The sequence below is a fragment of the Rhinolophus sinicus genome, linkage group LG03, assembly GCF_036562045.2.
Source record: "Rhinolophus sinicus isolate RSC01 linkage group LG03, ASM3656204v1, whole genome shotgun sequence".
NCBI classification, from domain to species: Eukaryota; Metazoa; Chordata; class Mammalia; order Chiroptera; family Rhinolophidae; genus Rhinolophus; species Rhinolophus sinicus.
This window is the reverse complement of record NC_133753.1, coordinates 9,599,426-9,626,666: the sequence shown is the minus strand read 5'-3', so window position 1 is coordinate 9,626,666 and position 27,241 is coordinate 9,599,426. Positions and strand designations below refer to the sequence as shown.

Genomic DNA, 27,241 nt, shown 5'->3' with positions numbered 1-27,241 from the left:
TGATAGATTTAAATACAGAGGTTTGGAGAGGCTAAATGCTTGCCTAAAGACCTACAGCTACTAAGTGGTAGAGACGGGAATTGATGCTTGGTCTGTTTGACTTTCAAGCCTATGCTCTTTTTAGTCTACCACGCTGCCTTGGACTAACTCAAATTCAGTTTAAATAGAGGTTATTAGCAATTCTAAGAAAGAGTTTCCATGGACAGTTATTTGCCCTTTTGGTAGCAAAGAACGGCTAGCTCTGAATATAGCGAGTCTTTTTTTGTCACAAAAGATCTGTTTGATAACATGATAAAATGCCTATTTTTAAGTCCACATACTAATATCATAAAAGTGTATTTTCTCCTCCTAATTTGTATGAGTCATCGCAGGAAAAAAAAAAGATAATGGTTTCTAGTTAGATGTCCAAGTTGGGTATAATTTGAGATAGTCAAGACGACTAAATCAGTTTGACCTCAGGGCTAGTTAAATAAATGTATCACAAAATAAATGTATCAGAATCCCGAAGTCATGACTGAATGGAGGCCTTTTGGATTTAGCATGGCACAGAATTAGATTTCCGCCTTACTTCTCCTCTTCATTAAAAGCATGTGGTGGACAGCTCTTGGTGATGTGTTTGTTCTCGGAGGCATAATGCCAGGTACTTTGTCCACTGAGCTACACATTAAGGGTTTTTACTTGACTCTCAGGGAATTCTGTTGTCTTTAAAAACAACTGAGAATTGGAGAAATCATTCAGTCACTAGAGGTTTGAAATTCTTCTTCGATTGAGGCTGACAGATGCTGCTCATTGTTAAATTTGTTAATTCTTCTACAAGATGTCTGCTTTGGAATTTTATGGAAGCTGTACTTTTCAAGTGACTCATAAAATTGTAAATGATACCCATCAACCAGAGGAATCAGAGGTGTTTCATATTAGTTCGCATAGTCATTTCCATGAATTCCGTGAACATGGACTCCAAGACACAAGAATTCCCATCACATCCCTCTCTTCTAATCAGTTTATTACCTGATTATTTTGTAGCTAAATATGCCATGACCACCATGAATCAAACAGCATGCTAAATACATTAAAAAGAATGTTATAGTTGATTTCCTATCACACCAAGTTGATGCCTTAGTACCATGATTGAAAACCTGTGTGTAACGTTCAAGGCTTTCTAGGGGCCATACACTCATCCCAGTTTCTATTGTCCCCTTCTGGGCCATGTCGTCCAGATCTTCTGTTTCTGAAATTGTCCTTATAAGAGAGTGAATCAGCACAAGTGCTCAGATACCCCAGTGTTTGGGATCATGCAGAAAAGGCACACGCATCAACGGTGTTCTGCCGTTCTCACTGGGCTGGTGACAGGGATTGGTCACAGAAGAATGGGAGGGCAAGAGGCAGGTGACTTTTTCCCTCAGCAGTCTACTGGCAGAAGTGCTTTTCATTGTTTTTCTGGTTTGGAAATGCTTATAACTCGACATTTCACTGGTGGGATACTTGCCAGTTCCTCATTGCAGGGTAAAAATGTTGCCGCTATTTTCTAAAACAAAGATGTGTGCTAGAATGTGCTTGTGGAATGTCACTCGATTCACATTTTTTCAAACAGTTGGTGGAGGCTCATGCAGACGTTAAAACAGCATTGACTTCCAAGTCCGCATGTTTTGGTTTTAGGACCACCTCTTTGCTGGTTGGTTCCAAGTAACATAATTTCATTTGTTTCAATTTCTCTTTAAAAATTGGGGTTGATATGTATCATCCTACTCCAAAATATACAGGTGTACACACACACACACACACACACACACACACACACGTACCTTTTGGAACAAGGCAGAGTACGTAAATAAAAAAGTAAAGGACAATAATTATGTGGTAACTGGGGTACATATTTACAGCTGCAGATAACTGCTCACAGGTACTGTTTCTTTCCTTACTGAGTGAAGAAAGGTACCCGGAATAACATTGTACCTTAGTTTCTCACCTGGACGGAAGCATACAGTTTACCAAACAATTATGAATAGCTGCTGAAGGTTCAATTAAGATTCTAGATGGATGTGTAGAGCCTTTGTGTGCTGTGCAAATCAATTCCCCCTAGTAATCCTCTCCTAATTTCCTCCATATAGCTCAGTATAGGCAGATGAAAAGGGGATCCCTGGGAGCTCTGACAATGAGCCAGTTAATGAAGCGGCAGCTGGAACATCAGTCTAGCGCCCCCCATACCATCAGCAACTGGGACACTGGTGGGTCAAGCTTTTTCTTCTTGTTTTACCTCTCTGGTTAGCTAATGCCACACCCTCTGTGTCCCCTCCGCTCCTTTGTTAAGGAATAGATCTTCTCTCGTGTTCTGCGGTTCAAATAATTTAAGAAACAAGTAATATAAGAAACCCTAAGGTGATGAATCAGTCTGTTCTAGAGCCACCTGTTCTTCCATCTAGGCTGGTCCAACCCTTTTTTTTTTACCCCCGTCTAAGACCCAGATTCCACATATTAGGTTATCTATCTGGGGGTTAAAGGATGTAAATGCATAAAGGAGGCAGTGGAGTTATGATGCAAATGAACAAAACAAAACACCAGATCATCAATATTCTCTGTGTTATAAAGCACCAAAAAGAAGGGGGAGTATTAGTAGTGATAACAGTAACCAATGCAGCTTGGTGACGTCACGATCTGCCAGTAGGTTTGGGAACAGGAGCTCTGTGTCTTAGTCAGCAGGGTCACCAGGGTGCAGCTGCACGCTCGTATGCTCCTATGATGCAGCTGCATCTAACCTCACTTTTAAAGTAAGAACCGGCTGCCATGACATGTCTATTTTAAGCATGATCACTGCGCGTTTTCTAAACTTTGTTACCACGCTGGGCACCTGTACTATTTTCTCCAGCCAGTAGTACTGCCAGTCCCGCTCCTTGGTGTGCCATCGTTCCCGTTTTGTTTCCTTTTTTTGAATTAAATGGGTCATTTGGATTACAAGACTACACATGGGAAGGCACTCGGCAGCATGCAGGCACTCGGAAAATGTCAGGGTTTATCACTGTGATTGGGGGGCCAGCCCTGGGATCGGGCTGTTTCGGTGTCTTGGTTGGTACTTTCTGGCTACTGTTATATGAGATGCTTTTCATATCCTTCCTTATGACCAAGAATTATAATGTCCACAAAACCAAAATCTTGAGATATTATTTCCCCCCCACAATCATAATATTTATGTACATTTCACCTTATTTCTCCACCCCCCCTTTTTTTAAAGAACTGGTTCTAGACAACTAAATCCCACACACTATACCCCATCCTACAGTGAATGGGTAGTTTCAACCCTCCTGGCCTTTATAAGGGTTCTCAGCCTTTTAAAGGTTTAGTGTTTTATCTTTCTTTTAGTGGTAAGTGGTAGTGAGTAATGAAATGGCCAACAGGCACAGGAGACAAGGAGAGAGACATTGGATAACCAGCCTCTAGAGTTTGCTGGGTTTGGGTGAAATCTTTGTGTGCATACCAAAGTGGACTTTGGTTCTCTCTTGACTGAGATGAAGCTATGTAAGGAACTGAGAATAAAAGCTTTAGTTTGGTTAGTTCGTTAATAACTAAACACCAGCTTTTGTTAGGTTGACCTAGGGGGCTCCAAAAGTGTTTTTCCATACTTCCGTTTTTTGTAGCAGGGAGCTCCACCTAAGCTAACCATTTTACATTCTGATTACATTTACAACCCAGTTTGATTGACTCAGTAGCGTTATAAAAAGGCAAATAGATCTCACTTTCCCATCCAAATTTTAATCTAAAAAAATCTACATGATGCCAAATAACCCATTTAACTGAATTTTCACTTTCAACCAAACGTTCGCCTTCTTCACGTCACTGTGGTTTCTCATTTAATACCTGCCATTTACATGCTGTCTGAGTTTCTTTCACCTGAGTTTTCCTGGGCTTGTTTTCCACCCTCCATGTTGGTTCACTAGTCAACTGGTCTGACTAGCACTTCTCCTCAGTATTCTTGTTTTTATTAGTGCCATAAAAATGCTCCCCGAACTGACTCTGGGTGGTGAACACACACTGCAATATAGAGATGACGTGTTATGTTCTCAATATAGAGAATATATGAGATGATATGATATGGTATATAATTTCACTAAGGTCACCCCAATCAATTTAATAAAAATTTAAAAAAGGTCTCTCCCAATCTAAGACCAGAGGAGAGCCGATGAGTGTGTAGTTCAGTGTCAGGTGGCATGTCACTTTACACCACATATGTTGATTCAGTCACTCATGTCAGTCCCAGAAGAAGAGATCTGGTCATGTAGACACACCGAGGAAGGCGGTTGAAAACATGGGTCCTTTCACCTCAGCGTGCACCTGCCTGCTCCCAGGACACCTGCCTCCTCTCCGTCCATGCACCTCTGATGACTCGCTGCTTTGCCTCATCTTCATAGGAAACAAATGTTCCTGAAGCACTGCTCCTCCACGCCTGCCCCTACCCCCTAATTCCTATTTCAGCCCTCAGTCCAGGGCCTGTCATTGCCTTGCTGCTGTTTCTCCATGTTTTCTGTGTGACCGTGCTGGCCATTGCCTCAGATGATCACTTATGTATTAATTGATTTGCATAAAGCATTTTTTATCATGGCCGTAACATTAGTCTTTCATTTTTTCCATTTCATATCAAGAGATACGGAATTTGAGCTTTTGGGGGGGTGGGTAGGGAATCTGGACTTTTTGGGGATGGTTTTAGATGCTCTCTTGCGTTCAATTGCATTTCATTTACCTGAGTGGCAGGTTTGTCATGAAACCCCAACCGTCCCTACCCTAGAATCTAGGATGTGTCCTGTAAATGTTAATATCAATAATGATGACCCCCAAAAATGGCCCCAAGAGATTACTGGTTAAATTCTTTGTGTTGTGAATTGTGCTAAATTGCCCCCATTGAAGACTGAAATGCTCCATTTATCCACAGAACAGATACAGCCCGGGAAACGCCAATGTAATGTGCCAACGTGCCTAAACCCTGACCTGGAGGGACAGCCATTGAGAATGAGAGGTGAGTTGAGTCACAGAATCTTAGACTGTAGGCACCTGAGAGAAACTGTATCTGTCCATCCTCGAGCCACCCAGCGGGTGCTGAAATCTCTTCTTTAGCAGCTCCGTGAAGTGGCTCCAACCTTCCTTCGCTCAAACACGTTGAGGGAGTGGGAACTCATGACATCCCTCTGAGCATCACCAACAGAAAGTTCTTCCTTACAGGGACTTTCTAACCCTCGGGGCTACACAAGACTCTAGTCTAGTCTCTCTCACATAATTTTTTAGACCTTTGAAAATAGCCACCCATTGCTCATTCCCTCAGTCTTTTCTACACCACACGTCCCTGGGACCTTTGGTAATCCTCCCAATAGGTATCAGTTTTCCATATCATCCTGTATCAACTTCTCAGAGCATGGTCCATCTCACCTGTGTTCCTTCTAGAATGTTGAAATCATAGGTGAATAGCTTTTCAGCTATCTGAAATTGCACAGAATGTACACTTGACTTTCTGCTGCTCATAGGAGCAAGCTGAGAATAAATTTGTGCTAAGATCATCAGGGTATGTATTTTCTAAATTCATCTCATGGCTAGTTAATCATACTTTTGTTCTTTTTTTTTAATTCAGAAAGCAAGTTAAGCTATCATTTGTAAAAACCAAAACACTAAAAATGAGTTATGACCACATCTCTTAGCTAGTCCCTTGAATCAAACAGTCCTTCTCTTCTAATTTTCCCTAGGAGTGAGGGGGTGTTTATTGCCAGCTTTTTCTAACACCTGTTTGGCCACGTAGCAGTTTTAGCCCCTGTAGCTGACCAGGTGAGACTTGTCTCACTTACGGGCCTAGGAAAAGCTTTTGTGAGCAGAAACCACGGTGGTCGAACAAACTGGTGCTTGTCCATGATCCAGTGACTCAATAGCTGCCAAAATGGAATGAGGTAATGAGAACAAAGACAGCAGTGAGTCTCTTTCTCAATAAACTGAAGAGTCCACTGTTGCAATTAGGGGATCGATGGTGTGTAAGCATGCTTTGAGACAAACCAACGCCTTTCTATTTTCTCTTATCTCCAAGATTCCCAAAGAGGCTTTTATCAAACTCTCCAGCTTTGAAGTTGGGCCTTCGAGGAAGTCTGCTCTTTATTCTAAAGTTTCTAAGATCCTTCTGTTTCTGTTCGTAGTTCTATACAGAGATGGCATGTAGGGTATTCAGTAGGGGAACCAGTTATGGTGTCGTCAGAAGTGTGGCCAACAACTGGGAGGGATAATGGGACTGCTTTACCTGTTGCAGACTTAATTGTGACTCAGCTATAGCACAAGGCAGCTGAGGCTTCATGTTTTTGCGTTTCGCCCCTTCTTCTTGTAGTTTCTCTTTGTTCCCACATCGTTAGCAGTATTCAGCAATCCTTTGAGTCAGCCGGTATTTCCATGTGAGGGCCAAGGCCCAATAACGGAACCCATCTGCTTTTAGAGATGACTGCCATGAATATTGCATCACACATTCAGTGTTGTCACACGAGTAAACAACTTCACAATATTATAAAAAATACTTGTTCCTTGTCATTTACATTGGGTAATGATTGGCTTGCAACTACCCAAATGACTTGGATTCTGTCCCTTTTCTTGACTTGAATTGTGATGTCTATGTAAGAGTAATAGGCAGCAATCTTTTGAAAGCCTTGCTTCAGAGACGTTTGTTTTTTTTTAAAATCAATTTCTTACGTTTCTAGTAAGACTGTGTGTATATCACCATACATCTTATGGTCTGAATTTCTCCACTTTTAGCACTGGCATTTCGGCGTCTGGTAGACAAGGTCTGTCAATATTCAAGAAATGTGGAGTATTGGATTTAAACTTTCTGTGTTTTGGTTTCTTGAAGCAACTTCATGCTGTTAACCTTACTGTTTAATAAGTAATCATGTTTTGTTTTGTTTTTAATCTTGGCCCAGTTCTTGCCAATTTTGTACAGTTAATCAGTTTATACTTCGTGCTTGTAATAAATACCGTTGCTTCCACTCTAAGCCACATCTTTTTTTCTTAGAAGTGAATCAAACAGATTTTCTTCAACTATTTAGGATGAGGACAACAAATGACATAAAATAAGTCATAAGAACTGTTCTTTTGTCCTACTATCTCAAACCATATTCAGTGTTTTACAAAGTGCTCACACAGCAAATACGAAAAGCTGCAACACACATCTGTTATAACTTCCGCTGCAATAAATGCAACATCGACAAATACACAAATTTCATCTGTATCAATCTTAAAGGTAGAATTACTAATTTTTATAATGTTATTCATACATACTTTTATTCGTAGACTTTTAATGAGATCATTGCCAATACATACATTGTTTTCCTTGACTTTATTTTTACATTAAGCCAATGTCTGTCATGCAGCCATCAAAATATGTGCAGTAAATTACACAGTTTAGACTCCAGTTTCTTAGAATCAGCTACTTTTCTGACAGTTTTCAGGAAGTCTTCCTGTACTGCAAAATCACAATCAGCACAGATGGCAGGCATACCTGCTTCAGTACAAACGTTTCTCAGGTCTGTTCCATTAGAGTCATCTGAAAGCTCCACAGTGGCTTCATCGTCTATTTACCATGCTTTGTAATGGGGCCTGCGTGAATTTCAATATGTCTAATCTTGCTTGTTCATTTGATAAATCAATATGTATTTTTCTATCTAATCTTCCCGGATAAAGCAAAGTAGGATCCCGTGTATCTGTTTGGTTTGTAGTCATGATCATTTAAACTATAGGTAGAGTAGCGAATCCATCCATCTGATTCAGTAACTCCATTAAAGTTCTCTGAATCTCTCTATCCACAGACGTACCCTCATAAAACTGATGACCACCCATAGCATCTATTGCATCCGTAAAGATGATGCATGACTGATGGCCTCTGGCATAATTAAACATTTCTCTGATCAGACGAACACTTTCACCAATGTACTTGTCTGCAGTAGAACTAGATACAACCTTTTAAGAAATTGCAGTCCAGCTGCTAGCAATAGCTCATGCCAAGAGTGTTTTTCCTGTCCCTGGTGGTCCATATAGCAAACAGCCTTTGGAGGTGCTATTCCTACATGCTGGAATAATTCTGGGCTTGTAAGAGGTAATTCTGTCACCTCTCTTAATGCCCAAATCTGTTCTGATAGTCCTCCAATCTCAGAATAAGAAACATTTCCTGGGGTCTCCATGAGACATGTTGTAATCCAGTGGACCTACCTCTCTTGGCAGAGATCTCTTGATAGTGTAGTCATATCCAAAGCAACTCTTGCTTCTGGCTTAGCTTACTTTTGTTAAGTTATCAACAACAACCTTATCTTGGTCCATTTGTAGCTTTAACAATGATTTGTTTTCTTCAATCAATTGCTTATGTGCTTCACCCACAATCTGCCCAACGCTTTGTAGGGCCTTCAGATCATTTTCAGACTCTTCATACTGCTCGGTAAGTTCTTTGAATCGTCCCCTTACTGGACCAGACGGGGCCATGTCCATGCCCGAAGAGCCCAAGCTCCATCTTTATGAAAACAATTGGAGATCTTTGTTAACAGTACTCTTGGGTACACTTAGAAAAGAGTGGTATCTCAGAGATAGCTGATAAATATAGCAGTGAAATTTGGATTCCCATTTGGGATCTTTGGAGGTGATGTAAAGATATTTTCAGATACTTTCCTTTGTCTTTTGGGTCTGCAGGTCTCAGGCTTCTCATAAACACATTTTGTAGCCTTTGATCAGGCAAAGAGGTATGTATAGCCTGGCAGCATTTTGACTCTTCAAAGGCTTCCATACCATTTTTCTCTCTCTCAGATTGAAACACGTTGCCCACTTGGCTAGGTTCCTAAAACTTTTATGTTGATTCCTTTAGAAACCAACTCTCTGAATCATTATCTTTCAGCTTTTAAGGAAAGATCATGCAGTTTTGTTTTGTTTTTCAGCACCAAGTTTCCAGTTCCTTGAAGAGAAACAGATTCTTTAACGACCATCAGGTTTTTCTGCCTTCTTTCCTGTTTGAAGAAATAACTCAGAGCCTCAGTTATTACTTTGCAGAACGGGCATTATTCCGGATTGTCACTTTGGGATTCTTCTTGGAGTGCCTTGTTTCCACAATCCGGGAGAGTCTGTCCAGCACTAGTGGTTTTCTTAATGGGGACCAGTCACCCGATTCCAGATTTACTCATCACTAGAGCATGTTGCCAAGATTCTTGCCTCAGATTTCTTTGAAGGCGTCAAAACCCAATGTTTTAAACTGTGTGACATCGATTGGCTGAAGACACTGGATGTTTCCTTCAAAACACTGGATATTTCATTCTTAAATATTTCAGTTTGAAAAATGAAGTCTTTTGCTTTGGGGCTTATGATATTAACTTCCCAAAACTGTCCTGATGTTTCTTAGCTCAAACATCTCCCTTTGCTTAGGGGTGTGGAGTTCTAGGATCTTATTCCTTTCCCAAATTTGCAATGTTTTAGTATTGGCATACATTTGTGATTTTAGAAACATAGTATCTTATGGGCAGCTTTCATTTATACCTAGCAAATAAGGGTCGTAACTCATTTAGGGTACCCTTGGATAGATTTCCCCCTTTCTTTCATCTTTGTCCTAGTACCCTGTTGGCACCTGAACTCTTTCTGAATTTTTCAAGGTCGAGAATCAAAGGGAGAGATAGGAGTCTAGCTCTTAAAACTATACAAGCAGAAACAAATCATGATCTCTCTTGAAATCGTTTTGCTTTTGAGAGGTTCGTGATGCTATTGGGCTGTCCACGTCATATCCCTGTGAATGGGATCTTTGGAGGATTTATAAGAGGAGAATGGAGCTTTTCCTAGTCCCCCGAAATAGATCTTTATTCACCAGTTGTCTCTTTGCTGCTTATCCGCCCAGGTGCCACTAAATCCAGCCTACTGTCAGCACCCAGTATCGTCAGTATGTTTGTGCCAGCACCCGAAGAATTCACGGACGAGCAGCCCATGGTGATGACTGACAAGTAAGTGTTCACAGTTGTTTTCTTCACCTTGTTTACAGAATTTGAGAGTTGTCTCACCTGGGTTATGAGAAAGCATCAGAGGAGGCATACTATGCTTTAAGTCATAATTTGTTCTTCAGATGACCACAGCCATACATGTTGATATGCGTTTGTTATTCTAGAAACGCAGTATCATATGGGCAGCTTTCATTTATGTCAAGGCATTTTTTTTGGTAATTTGGACGAATAAATGTCCATTTACTGATTATTCCTAGCAATAATTTCACACAAACAAAATCCTACAACCAGAAGCTCCAGCTTGTTAGGGTGGGACTAAGTTTGAGACTTGACTTTATTCCCATCCTGCCAGCAGGATCCGTTCTCTGAATCTCAAACTGGTTATATCATCTCTCAGCTTGTCAGCCTTCAATATCCCCAGATTTCTTATCGGGTAAAGTCCAAATGCCTTAGCTGATAAAGGCGCTTTAGATTGCAAAGGTATGGCCTTACCACTCCTCTCCAGGAACTCTTCCTCCAGCTCCCTCACCTTCTCCAGAGCATGCCTGATGTATTCTCTCCTCTGTGATTTCATAGGTGCCCTTCTCTCTGTACTTTGTCTGCCTGGTGAACTCCTATTCATGCTTCAAGACCCAGTTCAGGCAAAGATTCCCTGATTTCACAAGGCAGAATTAGTCATGCCAATTTCCAAGTTTCTGTAGTATTCAATTTATCTATCTATTCTACCACTTATCACAGGTATTTGAATTGTTTACGAGGTATGATCAAACAATACAGTGAACGTTTAAATAAAAAATATTATTACAGTAAAAGACACATTGCCATTAATCCCCCCAAAATACTCCCCCTCACTTAGAACACGCTTATCCCATTGTTCTTGCCACTTTCTAAAGCAGTTCCAGACGTCCTCTTTCGTGTCGTTAGTTGTGCTGTCATGGCTGCCTCGATGTCCTGAATCATTTTGACTTTGGGGAAGAGCCAGAACTTGTATGGTGCCAGATCCGGTGAATAAGATGGATGAGGACACACCGTAATGTTTTTATTTGACAGAAATTGCTGTACCAGAAGTGATGTGTGACATGGAGCACTGTCATGATGGAGGATGATTTACAGCACACTTTAAAACACACTTTCTCTCAACTGTAGCTCACACCTGACTGACTGCACCGAACAAGCTGAAACTTGTCACACACTGTTACTATGGTTCAATTCACCACTTTCCATATTGAAGATCCCTGCCTTTCTGTTGAATGACACTTGGCAGCAGCACTCACCATATTTTTTGATCACAGTAGAAAGTCTCCATGTCACATATTGCTTCTGGTACGGCAATTTCTGTCAAAACATTGCGGTGTGTCCTCATCCACCTTATTCACCAGATCTGGCTCTTCCCTAAAGTCAAAATGACCATGAAAGGTAAATGTTTTGAATCTATTCAGGATATTGAGGCAGCCATGACAGCACAACTAAAGACACTCACAAAAGAGGACTTCCAGAACTGCTTCAGAAAGTGGTAAGAATGATGGGATAAGTGTGTTCGAAGTGAGGGGGAGTATTTTGAAGGGGATTAATGGCAATGTGTCTTTCACTGTAATAAATTTTTTAAATTTAAACATTCACTCTAATTTTTTATCATACCTCGTGGTTTTTAGTACATACATGTTCTGTGATAGATTGTGAGTTCCTTAGGGACTGAGACCCTTTCTTGTGTATTTCATACTCTAAGCTCCCTACATATTGCCTGGCACATAAATGTTTGTTCAGTCAGCATGATGAATAAAACTTACAGGATTTCAGGTTTGGACAGATCCCCTTGGGCCAGGGAGGCTTCTTGGTAAAGGTGACCCAAGTGACAGATGGGGTACGCTGTGATAGAAGAGGAGAGTGAGGTAGGGGGGCTGGTGCGAGGCTCTAGGCAGCTGGCCCCACTGACGGTCATTCCTGAGATACAAAGGTGCTGTTATTGAACAGCTGGGGACGTCCGCATGGGGAGCAGCACCTTGTTGCTTGTAGTGGGCTCTTCTTGTCTCCTCCTTTGGTTTAATTTCCCCATTTTGTGTTACCCTCCAAGTTCCAAACTTTCCTAGTTGCCTTCATGGCTGCCTGTGTGTACACTCCATTTTTCTTTGTTTGTAGTCACACATGTGAGTCCTATATTTTTAAATAGTCAATTTGTAAGGAATTATATGTAATATTATTTAGGAAGTTTTCAGATGGGTACAGTAGCCATCAGCTCTGGTTCCCTTGCTGTTCCCAGTAGACGTTCCCTTCGCTTTATAAAGCTGCCTGGCTGCAGCTGAAAAGAAGTGCCCTGGCTTTGGCTGAGATGGATTAATTTGAACCCACACTAGTTACTACAAAGAACAGTACGTTGCAAGTTACTTACGAGCAGGTGCCATTGTGTTTTCACATATTACACTCAGTGGGTGTGGTGAGTTCATAAAACGTATCTGAGTGAGTGGTAGAGAACAGGCAGCGACCCAGACCCCCCCCCCCCCCCCCCGCTTTCTAAAGTGCTTTCTTGACTTTACTGTCTCACCACAAATAGGGGGTTTTTTGTTTTTTTTTTTTTATCTGAAAGCTTAAGAAAGCTTCCATTTGGGTCTAGGCATTTTTCATTTCAACAAATGAAAAACTATCTAGTTTCTGACTAGCCTTCAGATGGATTAATTTCATCTGAAGGGAATTTCACATGCAGAAAATCCCCCAACTGGAAGCTTCAAACTGAGTCCAGTTGGCACTCATTGCAAAAGGAGCAGTAATTCATGAACAGGCCCAGACGCTTGTAAGTTTTCAGGGAGCAACAGACCCTTCCTGGTCTCTGCCATGGATGCTGGTTCTGTGCCTGCGGTGATGGTGGCATTTGAGTCGCCTGTTTATTATTAGAATGAGACCACTGACCTCCTCTGGGGACTTTTCCAAGACTCACCCCAAATGGCTGTGTGTGCTTTTTATATCTTGAAACCAATTGCTGGCTTTTATGGAAAGCATCCCTCTGTTTTCTTTGCAGATGCCATGACTGCGGGGCCATTCTTGAAGAATATGATGAGGAAACCCTCGGGCTGGCCATTGTGGTCCTCTCCACCTTCATTCATTTAAGCCCAGACTTGGCAGCCCCGTTGTTGCTGGATATCATGCAGTCTGTGGGAAGGTGAATGTCGCCTTCTGTTTTGTTTGGTAGGAAGGAGCCGTATTCAGTCTATATCTTGAAATAAGAACTACCAGTTCGAGCGTGAAACATCTGGTAACCTTATTGGTGCTTGATCTTTGTGGGATCAACTCAGACTAATTTTAAAAACTAAATGGCCCAAACTTTTGGTTGAATTCCCCAGCTGTGTAGGGCCATGAGTCGCAATGGCAGAGAGGAACGAGAGGAGAATGCACTAAGAAAACTCTGTTTGTTTTTCTCTGTTACTATAGGAGCTGATGTACGTAACAGTGCTCAGACCTGTGTGTCGTTCCAAGGAAACACTTTATGTGCTTTAGAGATTGTTATTATTATCTCTCCTTACCTGTTTTCAGATGGATTCCCTAGGCATCTTGTAATGTGGGGGTGGTAAGATTGTGCAACGTGGGGCATGGTCACGTGAGGGGATAAAAGGAAGTGTAGCAGTTAAACAATTCTGATTCAGAGAAAGGAAGGATGCACACATTTTGGGAACAAGACCTTCAGCCTGACTGAGGGAAGTCAACTCAGCGGCTTTGAAAATTTTCATGGTAAGAAACTTCCCTTTAGGAGAGAGGACATTAGAAGAAAAGGGGTGTATTTCATGGACAGAAGTAGAGTTCAAATTCGGTAACAACCTGTCGTTCTAGCATGCACAACTTAGAGGAGAGGATTGAATTAAAGTCCCACGAAGGCATCAAGTTCCCAGTCTGTGCTGGCACAGAGCCACGTGCTTCAGGCTGTGGGCATGGGACCCGAGTCCTGACCGTAGGAGCTTTGTGGCTTAGTTTTTGAAGAGGACAGTGATGTGTGGGATGACAGGGTAGCATATGAGACAGGACATGACTAGGAGCTGCAGCGAGTGGGAAGTGCTAGAAGTTCAGGATGGAAACAATATCTTACAGGAGTTCTCTTGGATGACGTAGGCCAAAAACTGGATTCTGAAAATTCCTGGTGTATGACGGGGGGAGAGAATGAATCTCAGTGGAGCTAAAATTTCATCTTTTTTTAAATGAAGAAATGCTGATTCCAAGTTAAAGACAAACAGGAAAGCATTAAAACCCCCTTGACCCCCAAAGTATATGACTCCCCTTATCTCTCTTCCCCAGTGTTTCTGTAGTATCCCTAGGAGTATAGAGATGGTACAGCTGTGTCACCTCTCATGCTTAGAAACAGCCAATAGGAAAAGTAATCCACGAACACGGAGAGATGGAGAGATAAGAAAATATTTCATGTAAGCCCTTGATTATAACCTTGTCTTAATAATCGTGGAATAAACTGTGTACCAACTGTCAGCAATACTTGTGGAATTGAGAGTTTTTATTAATGCAAGGTCACAATTCCTACTGTCAATACTTTTCCGTTTTAGAATAGATAGTATTATTGTTCTGGTCTGTTACCATCTCCTTGAAATAGCTGATCTAAGTTGTAATAGATCTATAGAAGGGTTTTATTTTGTTTTTGTTTGTTTTAACACGAAGAGAGAATACACCATGTTCAAGAGAATAAACCATGCCAACTATTAGGATGGAAATACATGAGCTTTGAACAAAAGCAAAGGAGAAATAGTAGCAGATACTTTTGTACAGACTTACATGTACACATGTTTAAATCTCTACCTCCTTTAGGTAGACTAGCAAGAGACAGGGAGAGAAGCAAGCTCCCAGAATTCGTAGCAGCCTACGCCTAAGGGAACAGCTTCAGCAGCCCCCTGATTCAGGGCTTCCTTGCTTCATTTCCACATGAGGCAATGTGGATGAGTTGTGAACACCTGGATTGTTTATGCAAGTCCCACAGGAACTATTTCAGGCGTGTTCTAAGAGTGTGTAAGTTCAGTAGGAGCCTTTTATGTATCACCCAAGCCTCTCTGTAGGATTTTGTATTTTGCTCTCTACTTAGATCCCTCTTAAGACCCACCCCGTTTTTCTAGATACAGCCTTCAAGATCACATTTGCTGTACCCTTAATATTGTTTATTTCATTTGCCAATGTTTGTCTATTCATTGTAGTAGCATTAGCATGACAGGGCCCATGATGAAAGCAGCTGGGGATGGTGTCTGGTGTTAGTGGCTGGTCCTTCTACTCCTCTCCAAATGTGTCCTTGGCTCAGCTCGCTCTCTTGGGGTCTTCAGCAAATAAATTTGTAGCGTTCTCTTTATTTGTTTCTTCAATATCTTACTGGTCAAGCCATGTTTTTCTAAACCTGCAGATTTAGCACATTCTCTTTCTTTCTGTACATACAGAATATTCCACGTGTACAGAACCACACAGTTACACTTTTCAAAAATTACATGTTTTTTATATATATATAATTTTTTTAACTTTTTTTTAATTGGGGAGTATTGGGGAACAGTGTGTTTCTCCAGGGCCCATCAGCTCCAAGTCGTTGTCCTTCAATCTAGTTGTGGAGGGCACAGCTCAGTTCTAAGTCCAGTCGCCGTTTCAATCTTAATTGAAGGGGGTGCAGCCCACCATCCCATGTGGGACTTGAACTGGCAACCTTGTTGTTAAGAGCTCGCGCTCTAACCAACTGAGCCATCCGGCTGCCCCTACATGATATATATTGATTACTTAACTCAATAAATATCTCAATATGTCCTTTCAGCCCAACAATTAGCTGACAAATACCCCTGTTACCTACTTTCCTATCTTAGAGAGGCCTTTACAATTTTTGTTTTGTTCGTGGTTAGGTTTCAGAGGTTATAGTCAAAGAAATGAATTTGGAGTTCAGTTGATATGGGGATGAATTGGTATCTGTGTGACCTGGCTGCAGAGGCCATTTTGTAGATTGTCTAGGTGATATTAAGCCAACTTAACTTGATGCATTTCTGTGGAAATAATCTGATTTGATGCAGAAATCAGGTCTCAGGAAGCAGGTTAAGTTGGACCCTGGAGACTGACCACTGCGTGGAGCCTCTGTCCCTGGTCAAGGGACTTGTCAATGGTTTCACATGTCTCACCATCTGAACTGGAGCCTCAGTGGGTCCTACCACAGTACTTGTGCATATTGTCGTGAAAACTTGATACTCATGTGACTCTGTTTACTTATTTCCTAGATTGGCATCCAGCACTACTTTTTCTAATCAAGCAGAAAGGTAAGGTCCTAAAGTGAACTCCAATCTCACTTTCATTTTATCTCTTGTGCATGTTCATTCTGTTTCTAAAACACCATAGTCTACACCATGGAAGGAATATTGTTAGGTTCAGTTGCAGCTCCAGAGAGTACCGTGTTCATTTTCTGTTCACTCGTTCATTCATTCATTCATTCACTCATTTTAGTCAATAAAAATTTTTAAGGCCACCTGTACCAGCCACTGTGCTAGATACTTAGGTTTCAACCAGGGGCAAAACCGGCATGATTCCTGCCCTCATGGGGCTTACAGTCTATCTGGGAGGCAAACAGGAATAAAATACATATACAAGTTTATAACTGAACAGTGCTAAGTGCTATGAACAAAAAGTATAGTGAGACATGTCTAACATTAATTTATCCAACAAGTATTTATGGGGTGACCCCTAGGAACTGAGGGTGTGGTAGTTGACAAAACAGCAAATCCTGGCTCTCACAGAACTTACATTGTAGTTGAGGAGGCAGGCAATAAACAAATTAACAAATAAGAAAACCGAAAATGTAATTTAATGCCATGTAGTGCTCACATCTATCAGCAATAAGTAAGCCCAGGAGCTAGCGAGTGACCAGAGGCAGTGTTTGGATATAACGGTCCAGCGCAGCCTCTCTGAGGAAATGGTATTGGAACACAACCTGAAAAGGGGGGAGAGTGATCCACGCAGCAATGTATAGAAAGAATGTTCGAGAGAGAGGAAACAGTGAATGCAAAGACCTCAAGCCGGGGAGCGCCTCGTATACTGGGGGGATCAGACTAACATAGGCTGGAGCACAATGAGCGTGAAGAGCGGGAGGGGATGAGGTGGAAAGGTAACGGGGCGGCCAGGCCAGGTAGAGCCCAGTAGGTCATTGTAAGGAGTTTGGCTTTCACTGAGTGAAGTGGAGTGAGGAGTGGCATGACTTGTGTTTTGAAAAGATCATTCCGACTTCTGTGCTGAAAACAGGTTATGGAGGGAAACAGATCAAGAGTGGAAGCAGAGGCCATTTCAGTGGTGCAGGGATGAGATGATAAAGGCTTGGTTTAAGGTAGTGAGAAGTGGTTACGTTGACAGTATATTCAGGAAATATTTTGAAAGTTGAGCCAATAGAATTTGCTGATGGATTGGATGTTAGATGTGAGAGAAAGACAAGAGGTAAGAACGACTCCCAGGTTTTGGTCTGAATCGCTGGGTGGATGAGCGTGGCATTTACTAAGATGGGCACGCCTAGATGAGAGATGAGTGGTATATAACAGGCAGACCTAATCTAGTCTGGGTAGTAGTAAAGGAGGGGAGCGGGAGGGGGCGTCCCTTAAGACGTAATGTTCAAACTAAGATCTGAAAAAAATGAGTTGGGTTTAACTGTGAAAATAGTTATGGGGAAAGCATGTGCAAAGGTCCTGAGGTGGTAAAGAACATAGTGTTTAGGAGGAACTATGAAAAGGCCAGTGTTGCTACAGCACAGAGATGCAAGCTCTTGTCAGATTGTACAATGCTTATAAACCACATTAAAATATTTTGGACTTCCTTCTAGAGGCAGTGATAAGCCATTGAAAGATTTTTAAGCAATGAGGGTGTGTGTGTGTGTGTGTGTGTGTGTGTGTGTGTGTAGCATGTAGAAAGGTTACTTTGGCTGAATTGCGGAGAAAGGATCGGAGGAGAGCAGGAATGGATACTGTGTGTGACTTTGGGCACATTTATCTCTTGGCTTTCATTTTCTCATCTATAAAAAAGGGATGCTAACATATGCCCTTTGTGTGCCACAGAGGTATTTGTTGTGAGGTCCTAGTGACTGAGTCTATGTGATAGCGTAACTGTAGCAGGTCTTACAAACGTAAGATGGTGTTGTTGTTATTGCACTTCTATAACTTATGGTTTTAGGGACGTTTGTTTGCTCTTCATTTTATGTTCTATTTAGTCATAGAATTTTTTTTCAGCCTTTTCCCTAGCATTTTATTATGAAAAAAATTTAAATATGCTGCAAAGTTGGAAGAATTTTGTAATGAGCACTCACATACCTGTCACCTAGATTCCAAAGGAACAGTTAACTTGCTTTATTACATGTCCAGCCATCACCTTTCTGCCCATCCATCCATCGTTTTATTGTTGGACGCGTTTCAAAGTAAATTTCAGGTATTAGCCTACTTCCCTCCTATATTCTTCAGTGAAGTTACGATTAAATAAAGTTCCATTTCTGTTCATGGTTTTTCCTTTTGACGCAAAATTTACATACACGAAAGGACACATATCTTGAGTGTACATTCACTGAGTTTTGACAAATGCACACACCTGCATAACCCAAAACCTTGTAAGACATAGAACACGCCATCACTCCCAGAAAGGTCTGTCACGTGCCTCCCCAGCTAGTCTCTACCCTCACAGACGCAAGCATCGTGGTTATTTCTCCACCATAGAGCTGCGTACGAGTATAAACGGAATTATACCGTATATGCTCTTTTGTGTCTGGCTCCTTTTACTAGCGTAATGTTTTAGAGATTCATCCATGTTGTTGCATGTATAATTTCTTTTTCAGGGCTGAGTAGTATCCCATAGTTTGTTTATTCATTTTCATATTGATGGACATTTGCCTTGTTTCTAATTTGGGGCTATTCTGAGTGAAGCTGTTATGACCATTCTTATAGAAGCCCATTTGTAAACAGATGTTTTTGTTTCTCTTAGGTAAATACCTAGGAAGGGAATTGTTGGGTTACAGGATAGGTGTTTCATTTTAAGAGCTACTACCAGAACTTTCCTTTAAAGTGGTTGTGCCATCTTGTATTCCCACCAACAATGTATGAAACTTTTGGTTGTTCCACATCTTTGCCCAACATTGGTGGTGTTAGTCTGTTAGGTTTTAGCTATTCTAGTGGGTATCTATTTCATTATAGTTTTAATTTGCATTTCCCTGACAACTAATGCTGTTGAGTATTTTTTTTGAGCCTCCTTTATGACCCTCTGTAAATCTTCTTTTGTGGTGCCTGTTCAAAACTCTTGTCCACTTTTAACTGGGTTTTTGTCTTTTTATTATTGAGTCACAGAACTTCTTTATATATCCTGAATATCAGTCGTTTCTTAAATATGTTTTTAGAATATTTTCACGCAGTCTGGGACTTGCCTATTCCTTTTTTTTTTTTTTCATATTCCTTTTCTTACTGGTATATTTTGATGAGACATCTTTAATTTAGATAAAGTCTAATGTTTTAAAAATTTATAACAATTTATTATTATCGCTTCCTATTGTCTAAGGAACTTTTGTCTATCCCCAAGTCAGGAAGAGATTCTCCAATGTTTTCCTCTAAAAGTTTTACGGTTTTAGCATTTGTATTTAGCATTTATATGATACAGCTCAAATTAATTTTTTTGTGTGGTGTGAGGTAGGGGTTGAGCTTCCTTTCTATCCAGGTAGATATATAGTTATTTCAGCACCATGTGAAAAAATGACTTTCCCTTTACCCATTGAATCACTTTGGTATCTGTTAAAATTAAATAACCATATTGAAGTTGATCTATTTCAAGGCTCTCTATCCTGTTCCATTGAACTATTTGTTGAACCTTGAGCGGACACCACATGGTCTTGATTATCGTAGCTGTGTAGTCAGTCGTGAAGTCAAATCGTGTGAATCTTCCAATTTTGGTCATCTTTTTCAAAAAAATTGATTTGGCTAGTCTAGATGCTCCATGTCTCCATGTAAATTTTGGAGTAAGTTTCTCAATTTAGGGGAAAAAAGCCTGCTGGGATTGTATTGAAACTATAAATCATTTTAAAAATAACTGACATCATGAAAGTATTGAGTCTTTCAATTTATGAACATGGTATATATTCTCGTTATATTCAGTTTTTTTTGTTTGTTTGTTTCTCTGCACCATGTTTGATGATTTTTAGTGTGGAGGTATTGCCCATCTTTTGTTAAATGTATTCCCCCAAATTTTGTTTTTTAAATGCCAATGTAAATGGAATTTAAAAAAATTTTATGTTCCAAATTTTTGCTGCTGGTACATAAATATACAATTGATTTTTTTGTATTAACATTGTAATGTAGTAAGCTCACTTATTAATTGTAGTAGTTTCTTTTTAGATTCCATAGAATCTAAAAGCATTTGTATATGAAAATCATATCATCTATAAATAGTGACAGTTTCTGATTTCTTTCTGATTTCTATGCCTCTTATGTTTTTGTTTTTATGGCCCTATTGCAATGGCTACAACCTTCAGCACAATAAGACGGATGTGAGTGAGCATTCATGCCTTGTTCCTGCTCTTTACAGGAGAAGCATTTAATATCTCATTATTAAATAGCTTTTCATAGATGAACTTTATCAGATTGAGGAGGTTTCTTTCCTTCTATTTCTAGTTTGCTGAGAGTGTTTATCATGAATGTATGTTGAATTTTCTCAAATACAATTTCTGTATTTGTTGAAATAACTATGTTTTATTTTTCCTTTTATTCTTTAATGTATTGAATTCTATTGATTGGTTTTTGAACATTAAGTCATTCTTATATTCCTGGGATAAACTCTATCTGGTCATGGTCCATCATCCATAATTATTGTTGGGTGAAATGTCCATGAGAACTATTGGTCTTTTTTTCTTTTCTTTGTAAAGCCTTTGTCTGATTTTAGTTTTAGAGCTATGCTAGCCTCATAAAATAAGTTGGGAAGGCTTCCCTCCTTCCCTAATTTTTGAAAACGTTTGTGTAAGTTTGGTGTCATTTCTTCCTGAAGAACGTTTTTGACCTACATGTTTGAACCAGCATTTCAGGGTAGACGTGGCATAATGAAACAGTTCAGGTATGAGGGACTTTTTACCAGTGACCGATTTGAGCTCTTTGATTTCCTCTTTCTTCCTTCTGTTAACTCACCCCCTAATCACTCTGGAAACATCCTTTCTGACACTTGGTTCTGAGGGACAGGGCCACATCATCATCTCTTGGCTCCCTCTTGCTATGCAGAGATGGTACAGAGAGTAAAGGGGGAAAGTGCGCATTTCAAAGCCCTGTACCAACTCAGATGCTCCCAAGTCTTCCCAGCTCTCCCAATAGGAATGAACATCTCCCTCCCTGCAGTTTTCCTCCCGGCAGCGCTCTCTCTTAGCCGCCAGTGACACTTCCTGGGAGGATCTTGCTAATAATCTTCATCCTGAGTTCTAGTCCTGATGCCTTTCTCTGGACTTGTGGCCTTTGCAGGTCACCTTTTCTCTCGGAGCTTCAGAACACTCCTCTGTGCCCTGGGGTGGCTGGAATAGTCTGGGATCACTCTGGCATTTCCTGGTTTTCTCTTTCTAAAAACTTAACAGGATTCTATGCGATTAGAACATTTCATCTCACTGATGAAAATGACAATGAGATATTCCATGAGAGGATTGGTGTGTCAATGCCCGAACCCTAAATAAATAAGTAAATAAATACTCAAGCTCATGCTGTTTGTTCCATGACTCCTTGCCTTTTCTTTCCCTGTTCCACTCCAGCATGATGGTTCCCGGCAATGCCGCCGGGGTGGCCAAGCAGTTCCTGCGCTGTATCTTCCATCAGCTGGCCCCCAACGGTATCTTCCCGCAGCTGTTCCAGAGCACTATCAAAGGTAATTCACCTGCAGGGAATGCAGACGCCACAGACGCGGCTAGTCACTGAAAGCCGAACACTACTAAATCTGATTGTTGACTTTCCAGATGGGACTTTTTTACGGACCTTAGCCACGTCTCTGATGGACTTCAGCGAGCTGAGCTCTGTTGCTGCTCTCAGTCAGCTCTTGGAGGTAGGTTTGCTTTGATGACAGCCCTGCTGCAGAAGAAATTCAGTCATTCAATTTAAAAATTAAACATTTTTAAATTTCAAAGTGAAAATGTAAATTTAAAACGTCAAATCAAATTTTAAATATTTTTACATTTTAGACATTTATTCAAAATCGCCAACGCACAGACCAGTGTCAGTTGGACATTGCTCTTTTGTGTGGGTTTCCTATTTATTGAAAGCCTCTGAACATCCTCAACCAAGGGGTGGAGGCCAGCCTGTGTGCACTCATGTCCCCAGGCCTCCCTGGCTTTCGAAATGTGTGCTGGGTAGAGCAGTGTGCACTGTATTGTGGGACTTGGAGTCAAGTTTCACTGTTTATTCAGTGTATCACGAGCTTTGGATTCAAGTCCCGCTTATTTTCTGCGTTGCCAGGCTTGAAGTCAAGTCTCAGCACCACTGCTTATTCATTGTATCGCGAGACTTGGATTCATGTCTCAGGTCCTCTGCATGTTAGCTCTCTCAGTGAACTTGGGGGGGTTGTCAGGTTGCCATAGGAACTTTGCTGCTCCTATAGTTGTTACTCTTACTCTTTGGCCAATGGTGTTTCCCGCAAGTATCATTCATCGTCGTCTTAGCACCTAACCACACCAACTGTAGATCCTTAAAAGAACTTTTTCTTGCTTACATTCCACCTTCTCTTCAGTGAGTCAAAGATCACAATTTTTCCCCTAAGTGTCTGAATCTGTCGATTTTGCTCTGGACTCCTCCTGTCAGTTACAATGATTAGCCTATATAGTAGGCACACGACATGCTTGTAGACTGAATATGTGATTTTTAAAACTGATCTTCACCAAGTAGCTACATGAATTCCCACGCTGTTGCAGCAGTTGATTGCCTATGCTTTTGTGTTTTTAGGGTCTAAATAACAAAAAGAATTTACCAGCAGGGGGTGCTATGATCCGCTGTTTGGAAAACATTGCTACCTTCATGGAAGCTTTGCCCATGGATTCCCCTAGTAGCCTCTGGACCACAGTCAGCAACCAGTTTCAGACATTTTTTGCCAAGCTGCCTTCTGTCTTGCCTCTGAAGGTAAGCTGAGCCCAGGATTTCATTTCAAATTACTTGCTTACCGTTTGCAAACCTTCCGCTAGCAGAGATGCAGGGTCTTGGGTGATTTAATATTTCCTAAGGGGCTATAAGGAATCTATTAGTCAAGGAGTAGAGAGTATTATTTAGGTTGTTCCCTCCAGATGTTACAGAATGACAGCAAGTGCAGGAGGTATTTTGATTTACTGATTTCATGATTCCAGTTGATTTAAAAAAAAAATAGGTCAGGAATACATTAGTAGATAGTGTTTAGCCAGAAATTTTTCTCAAGTGGATATTAAATAATAAATAAATAAATAATTTTGTCTAAAAGGAGACCAGACATGTAATGTAAAGCTTCAATTTTAGAGAATTATCTAGAAGGAAGTGATTGCTTGTGCATTTGTGATTAAAATACTTGCAAGACCAGGATGATATTTCTGCTTGACTGCTTTACAATCTGCCCCACCCCCCACCATGCCATCCTCCAAAATACAGACACAATACCTAGCTGGCAATCTGACAGCCTAAGGAACATTTTCAACACGAACCCATTAAGTTCTAAAACACAATCCTATACTGTTAAAGCTGGAAGAGACCTATAAAAACCATCCTTCCCAACGTCCCCATTTTCAGATGGGGGACTGCAAATTCAGAGAGGTGGTGGCAGTGTAAGGATTAGAACTCCAGTCTCCTGTCTTCCACTCCAGAGTCCTTTTCCAGCTACCGACTTTGGGTCCTTCTAAAGCAGGGGTGAATTGGAGGCAATCAGGTCTCGCTATAGCAGGGACAAAGCGGTGGCTGGTCGTGGCCATTGCTGTGTCTGTGAACCGCATTTGCTCTATAAGCTTGTTGTGCTTTATGCAGATCAGATAGAAATATGCAACTTGCAGCAAAAGGAATCACTTGTTAATCTGACAAGTGAAGTTACACGTTGGCAGCACCTCTTCTAATATGAGTGTAAAATGTTTTATAAAGACCAACCACCCCTGATAATACCTTTTTCCAAATTGGGAGATTTGGAAAATATGACCCCAAAATAGGTTCTGTAAGGATGAAAATTTAGGGACCCTGGCTGCTTTCTTTGAGTTTGAAGTTCCTGTGAGCAACAGGAATACCGAGATCTTTCCAATCTTTGTCGACTCACAGATCTAGAGTAGCTGACTACATTCAAGGAAAGAGGAATGTATGTATGCAGTGACTGGGAATACACACATAGGACATCCAGTGCACACATTTTAACATGGCCACATAGATCCGCCCTAGAACCTGAGAACCATTCAGGGTCATTTGCTGCTCAAGAGCCACACAAAGGGGTAGGGCAGCCATGGCAAACTCAAATGCCTATAGGGCTATGCTCTGGTCAAAATATTTAACTTGAACTCCGACCAGTTGGAAGTATTCCCACCTGTAAACAACTGGTACGCCTAATGTATGACATTCAGCCCTGCCCACAGGGTCCCTGCCTTCAAGGTTAATGAGTGGAGTGGAGTGAGGTGAGGTCATAAGGACAATTGAGATCCTGGAGAACTGGAAAGTACCAGTCCCTTCTGTCGGGGCATCCGCTGCTCCACTACAGCTAATTGTTATGTGGGAATGCAGACTTCACCTTGTTGATCTTCCCATGTTTTCCAAGACGATATTTCCTGATTTTTAAAATACCATAGGAACCCATAGGCAGCCAATTTTCGGCTCCTGGTTCAAAGTAATGTAAATGTCACATCTACTCCCATGGGCATTGAGCAGATTAAATAGATTAATGGTTACCTTAGAAGGCACTTGTGAAATACTTTCAGAATGTGTGTAAAAACTTTCCCTGCTAGGTCACATCTGGGCACTGCCTCTGATCCTCTTCTGCTTTGTTTGTAATCTCTGGGGAAAATATTAAGCCATTGATATTTCTGTAGTTTGTTCTCATCAGTTCACAGAATGGATCTCAAACTTCAGTGTGCGTCAGTGTCCTTAAGGGATGTGCTGAAAGGCAGATTCTGGGCCTTATTCTGAGAGTTTCTGATTCCGTAGGGGTGCCACCTGAGGATTTGCATTCTAAAAGTGTCCGGGTCATACGGGTGCTGCTGGGCTAGGGGTTATACTTGGGAAACCACTGGCCTAGTCTGTCGTACCTTAAAGAGGTAAATATTGTAGACAGCTGTAGAGATTTAACTGTAGCCTGCTATAGTGATGTATTTAATGATGTAATGTATTTAATGCATCATTGTGATGTATTTAAGGTGATGTATTTAATGATGTAATAATATTGTTGTTTATTCTTGCTGTAACACTTTCCCCCAATCCCAGTAAACTAGATTTAAAAAGTACCTATTGACATGGAATCTTGCCAAGTACAACTCTAGTAGATGTGTGAGGCATGATTTTCTCTTGTAGGACTTTTACTGCTTTTCCCTAGGTTTTTGTCATACCTTATAGTAGCAGAGAAAGGGCAGATGAAACTGGTTCTTATTTGGACTAATAAGCCTAATGGTTTTAAATCAGTCTAAGTTGTTGTTTTTTTAAACATGACCTTTTACAAATGAGTGTACCTGTGTAGAGTTGGGCACATTTAATATCTATCTATGTACTTATCTGTTAGTCCATCATTCCATCCATCCATCCATCCATCCATCCAATTCTTTATCCAACTCTACCTGATTTAATTTTAGGGATATATCTTTCAAGAAATAGTTTAGGAGCTATGCTTAATTATTTAATTGTCTAACATTGTTTAATGAAATTTTTAAAACCTGAGAATGATTTTTTTTCAACATGAATTTATGGCATGGAAAACTGTGAGGAGATAGCTCTATCTCAGATTTTATTTCCTAAAATAAGTGCTTATAGGAAATGTATGAAACAAAAGATACATGAAGAAGGGTACTGATGTTTACTTTTTTCATATTTGTTCACAGTGTTCTTTAGATTCCAGTTTGAGAATTATGATTTGCCTCTTGAAGATACCCTCTACCAATGCCACAAGGGTATGTATGTTTCAGAAAAACATAACCAATTGGTTCTTCAGTTATCTTTTAACCGAAAAAGACATGTAGCAATATTGAAGAAATAGTTATTTCATACCGAATGCTTCACTTTCAACCTCCTTGAAAGTGTCTAGCGTGAAGAGCTCTAATATGTCACAGTATCATTTTTTATAATTGGTCCTCTGCGTCCTGGGCCATGTCCACCAGTCCGTCCTCCATACTATGAACTGGGTGAACCATCTAAACACAAATCTCATCGCATTAATTCCTTGCTTAAAAATCTTTGATAATTTCTCATTTCTTTTAGGGTAATGTCCAAATTCCTTCATGTGGCATACAAGAAGGTGCTTCATTAACTTGCCAGCTTACCGTTCCAGCCTAGTCTTCAGCCACCTGTTCCATCCCCCATGCCTCCTGCCTGTTTCCAGAATCATCATTATCCTCAAAACAACCACCATTGTTTTTGAGCACTTACCATATGGCAGGCATTGTGCTAACTACTTTACACTTATGATCTTATTTAATTTCATACTTCCTTGCTTTTGCTTAGACCATTTCCTTTGCTTGAAATGTTTTATACCCTTGTCAGGGAGGTGAACTCCTTCTCATTCTTCAAGATGAGAATTTGAATGTCAATTTAAAAAATGCCTGTATTCCCTATAGCAACGTGCCTCTATATCAGATCCTACAATACCTGATGGAGCTCTGTGCCGAAGTCTCCCCAGTGAGACTGTGACCTTCACAAAGTCCAGCTCTGTGTCTCATGCACCTTTGTCTCCCTGGCCTTATTTCTGGGCTGCCTTATATGAAGTGGTGCAATAGTTTGTATTGCAGTGGCTGGTAACTACTGGTTAATATACCAAGAAGGGCACATCTTCTGTAACTTTTTACCTTGAAGGTGCTTTCATAGACTCATGGTTTATGCTGGAAAGTTGCAAAGAGATCATTTGGTCTAATCTGTTCATTTACAGATAAGGAAACAGGCTGAGAGATGAAGTGTCTCAGCCAGGGTCACATAACTGGTTAGTGAACGATGTGAGACTTGAACGTAGGTCCTTTGATTCCAAGTTCCTTGATTTTGCTGTTGTACCACATTGCCCCACCACCATGCTGCTTTGCTAGATACAAGAGCAAATTTCTATGTAGGTTTGAATTCAGGTTTCTTTTTTTGACAAATAAGGATGCATCATATATCAACATTGCTATATATCCT

General features: G+C 40.7%; 1 protein-coding gene and 1 pseudogene across 17 annotated transcripts in view; one reads left to right on the top strand and one right to left on the bottom strand.

The window, feature by feature from the left end:
* UNC79 (unc-79 homolog, NALCN channel complex subunit) overlaps nt 1-27,241 on the top strand; it is a 233,123-nt gene that overhangs the window by 166,001 nt on the left and 39,881 nt on the right. For 15 of the 17 annotated variants that reach the window (XM_074327017.1, XM_019745590.2, XM_074327014.1 and 12 more), the window contains 9 exons: nt 2,109-2,225; nt 4,919-5,002; nt 9,869-9,971; nt 12,979-13,119; nt 16,190-16,228; nt 21,703-21,815; nt 21,904-21,989; nt 22,883-23,056; nt 25,960-26,028. In XM_074327017.1, coding sequence (XP_074183118.1) covers nt 2,109-2,225; nt 4,919-5,002; nt 9,869-9,971; nt 12,979-13,119; nt 16,190-16,228; nt 21,703-21,815; nt 21,904-21,989; nt 22,883-23,056; nt 25,960-26,028 — 926 coding nt within the window. The remainder of the gene's footprint in view (nt 1-2,108; nt 2,226-4,918; nt 5,003-9,868; nt 9,972-12,978; nt 13,120-16,189; nt 16,229-21,702; nt 21,816-21,903; nt 21,990-22,882; nt 23,057-25,959; nt 26,029-27,241) is intronic. The other 2 variants (XM_074327015.1, XM_019745546.2) reach the window with 1 other exon arrangement.
* On the bottom strand, nt 7,380-8,484 carry LOC109453973 (26S proteasome regulatory subunit 10B; annotated as a pseudogene).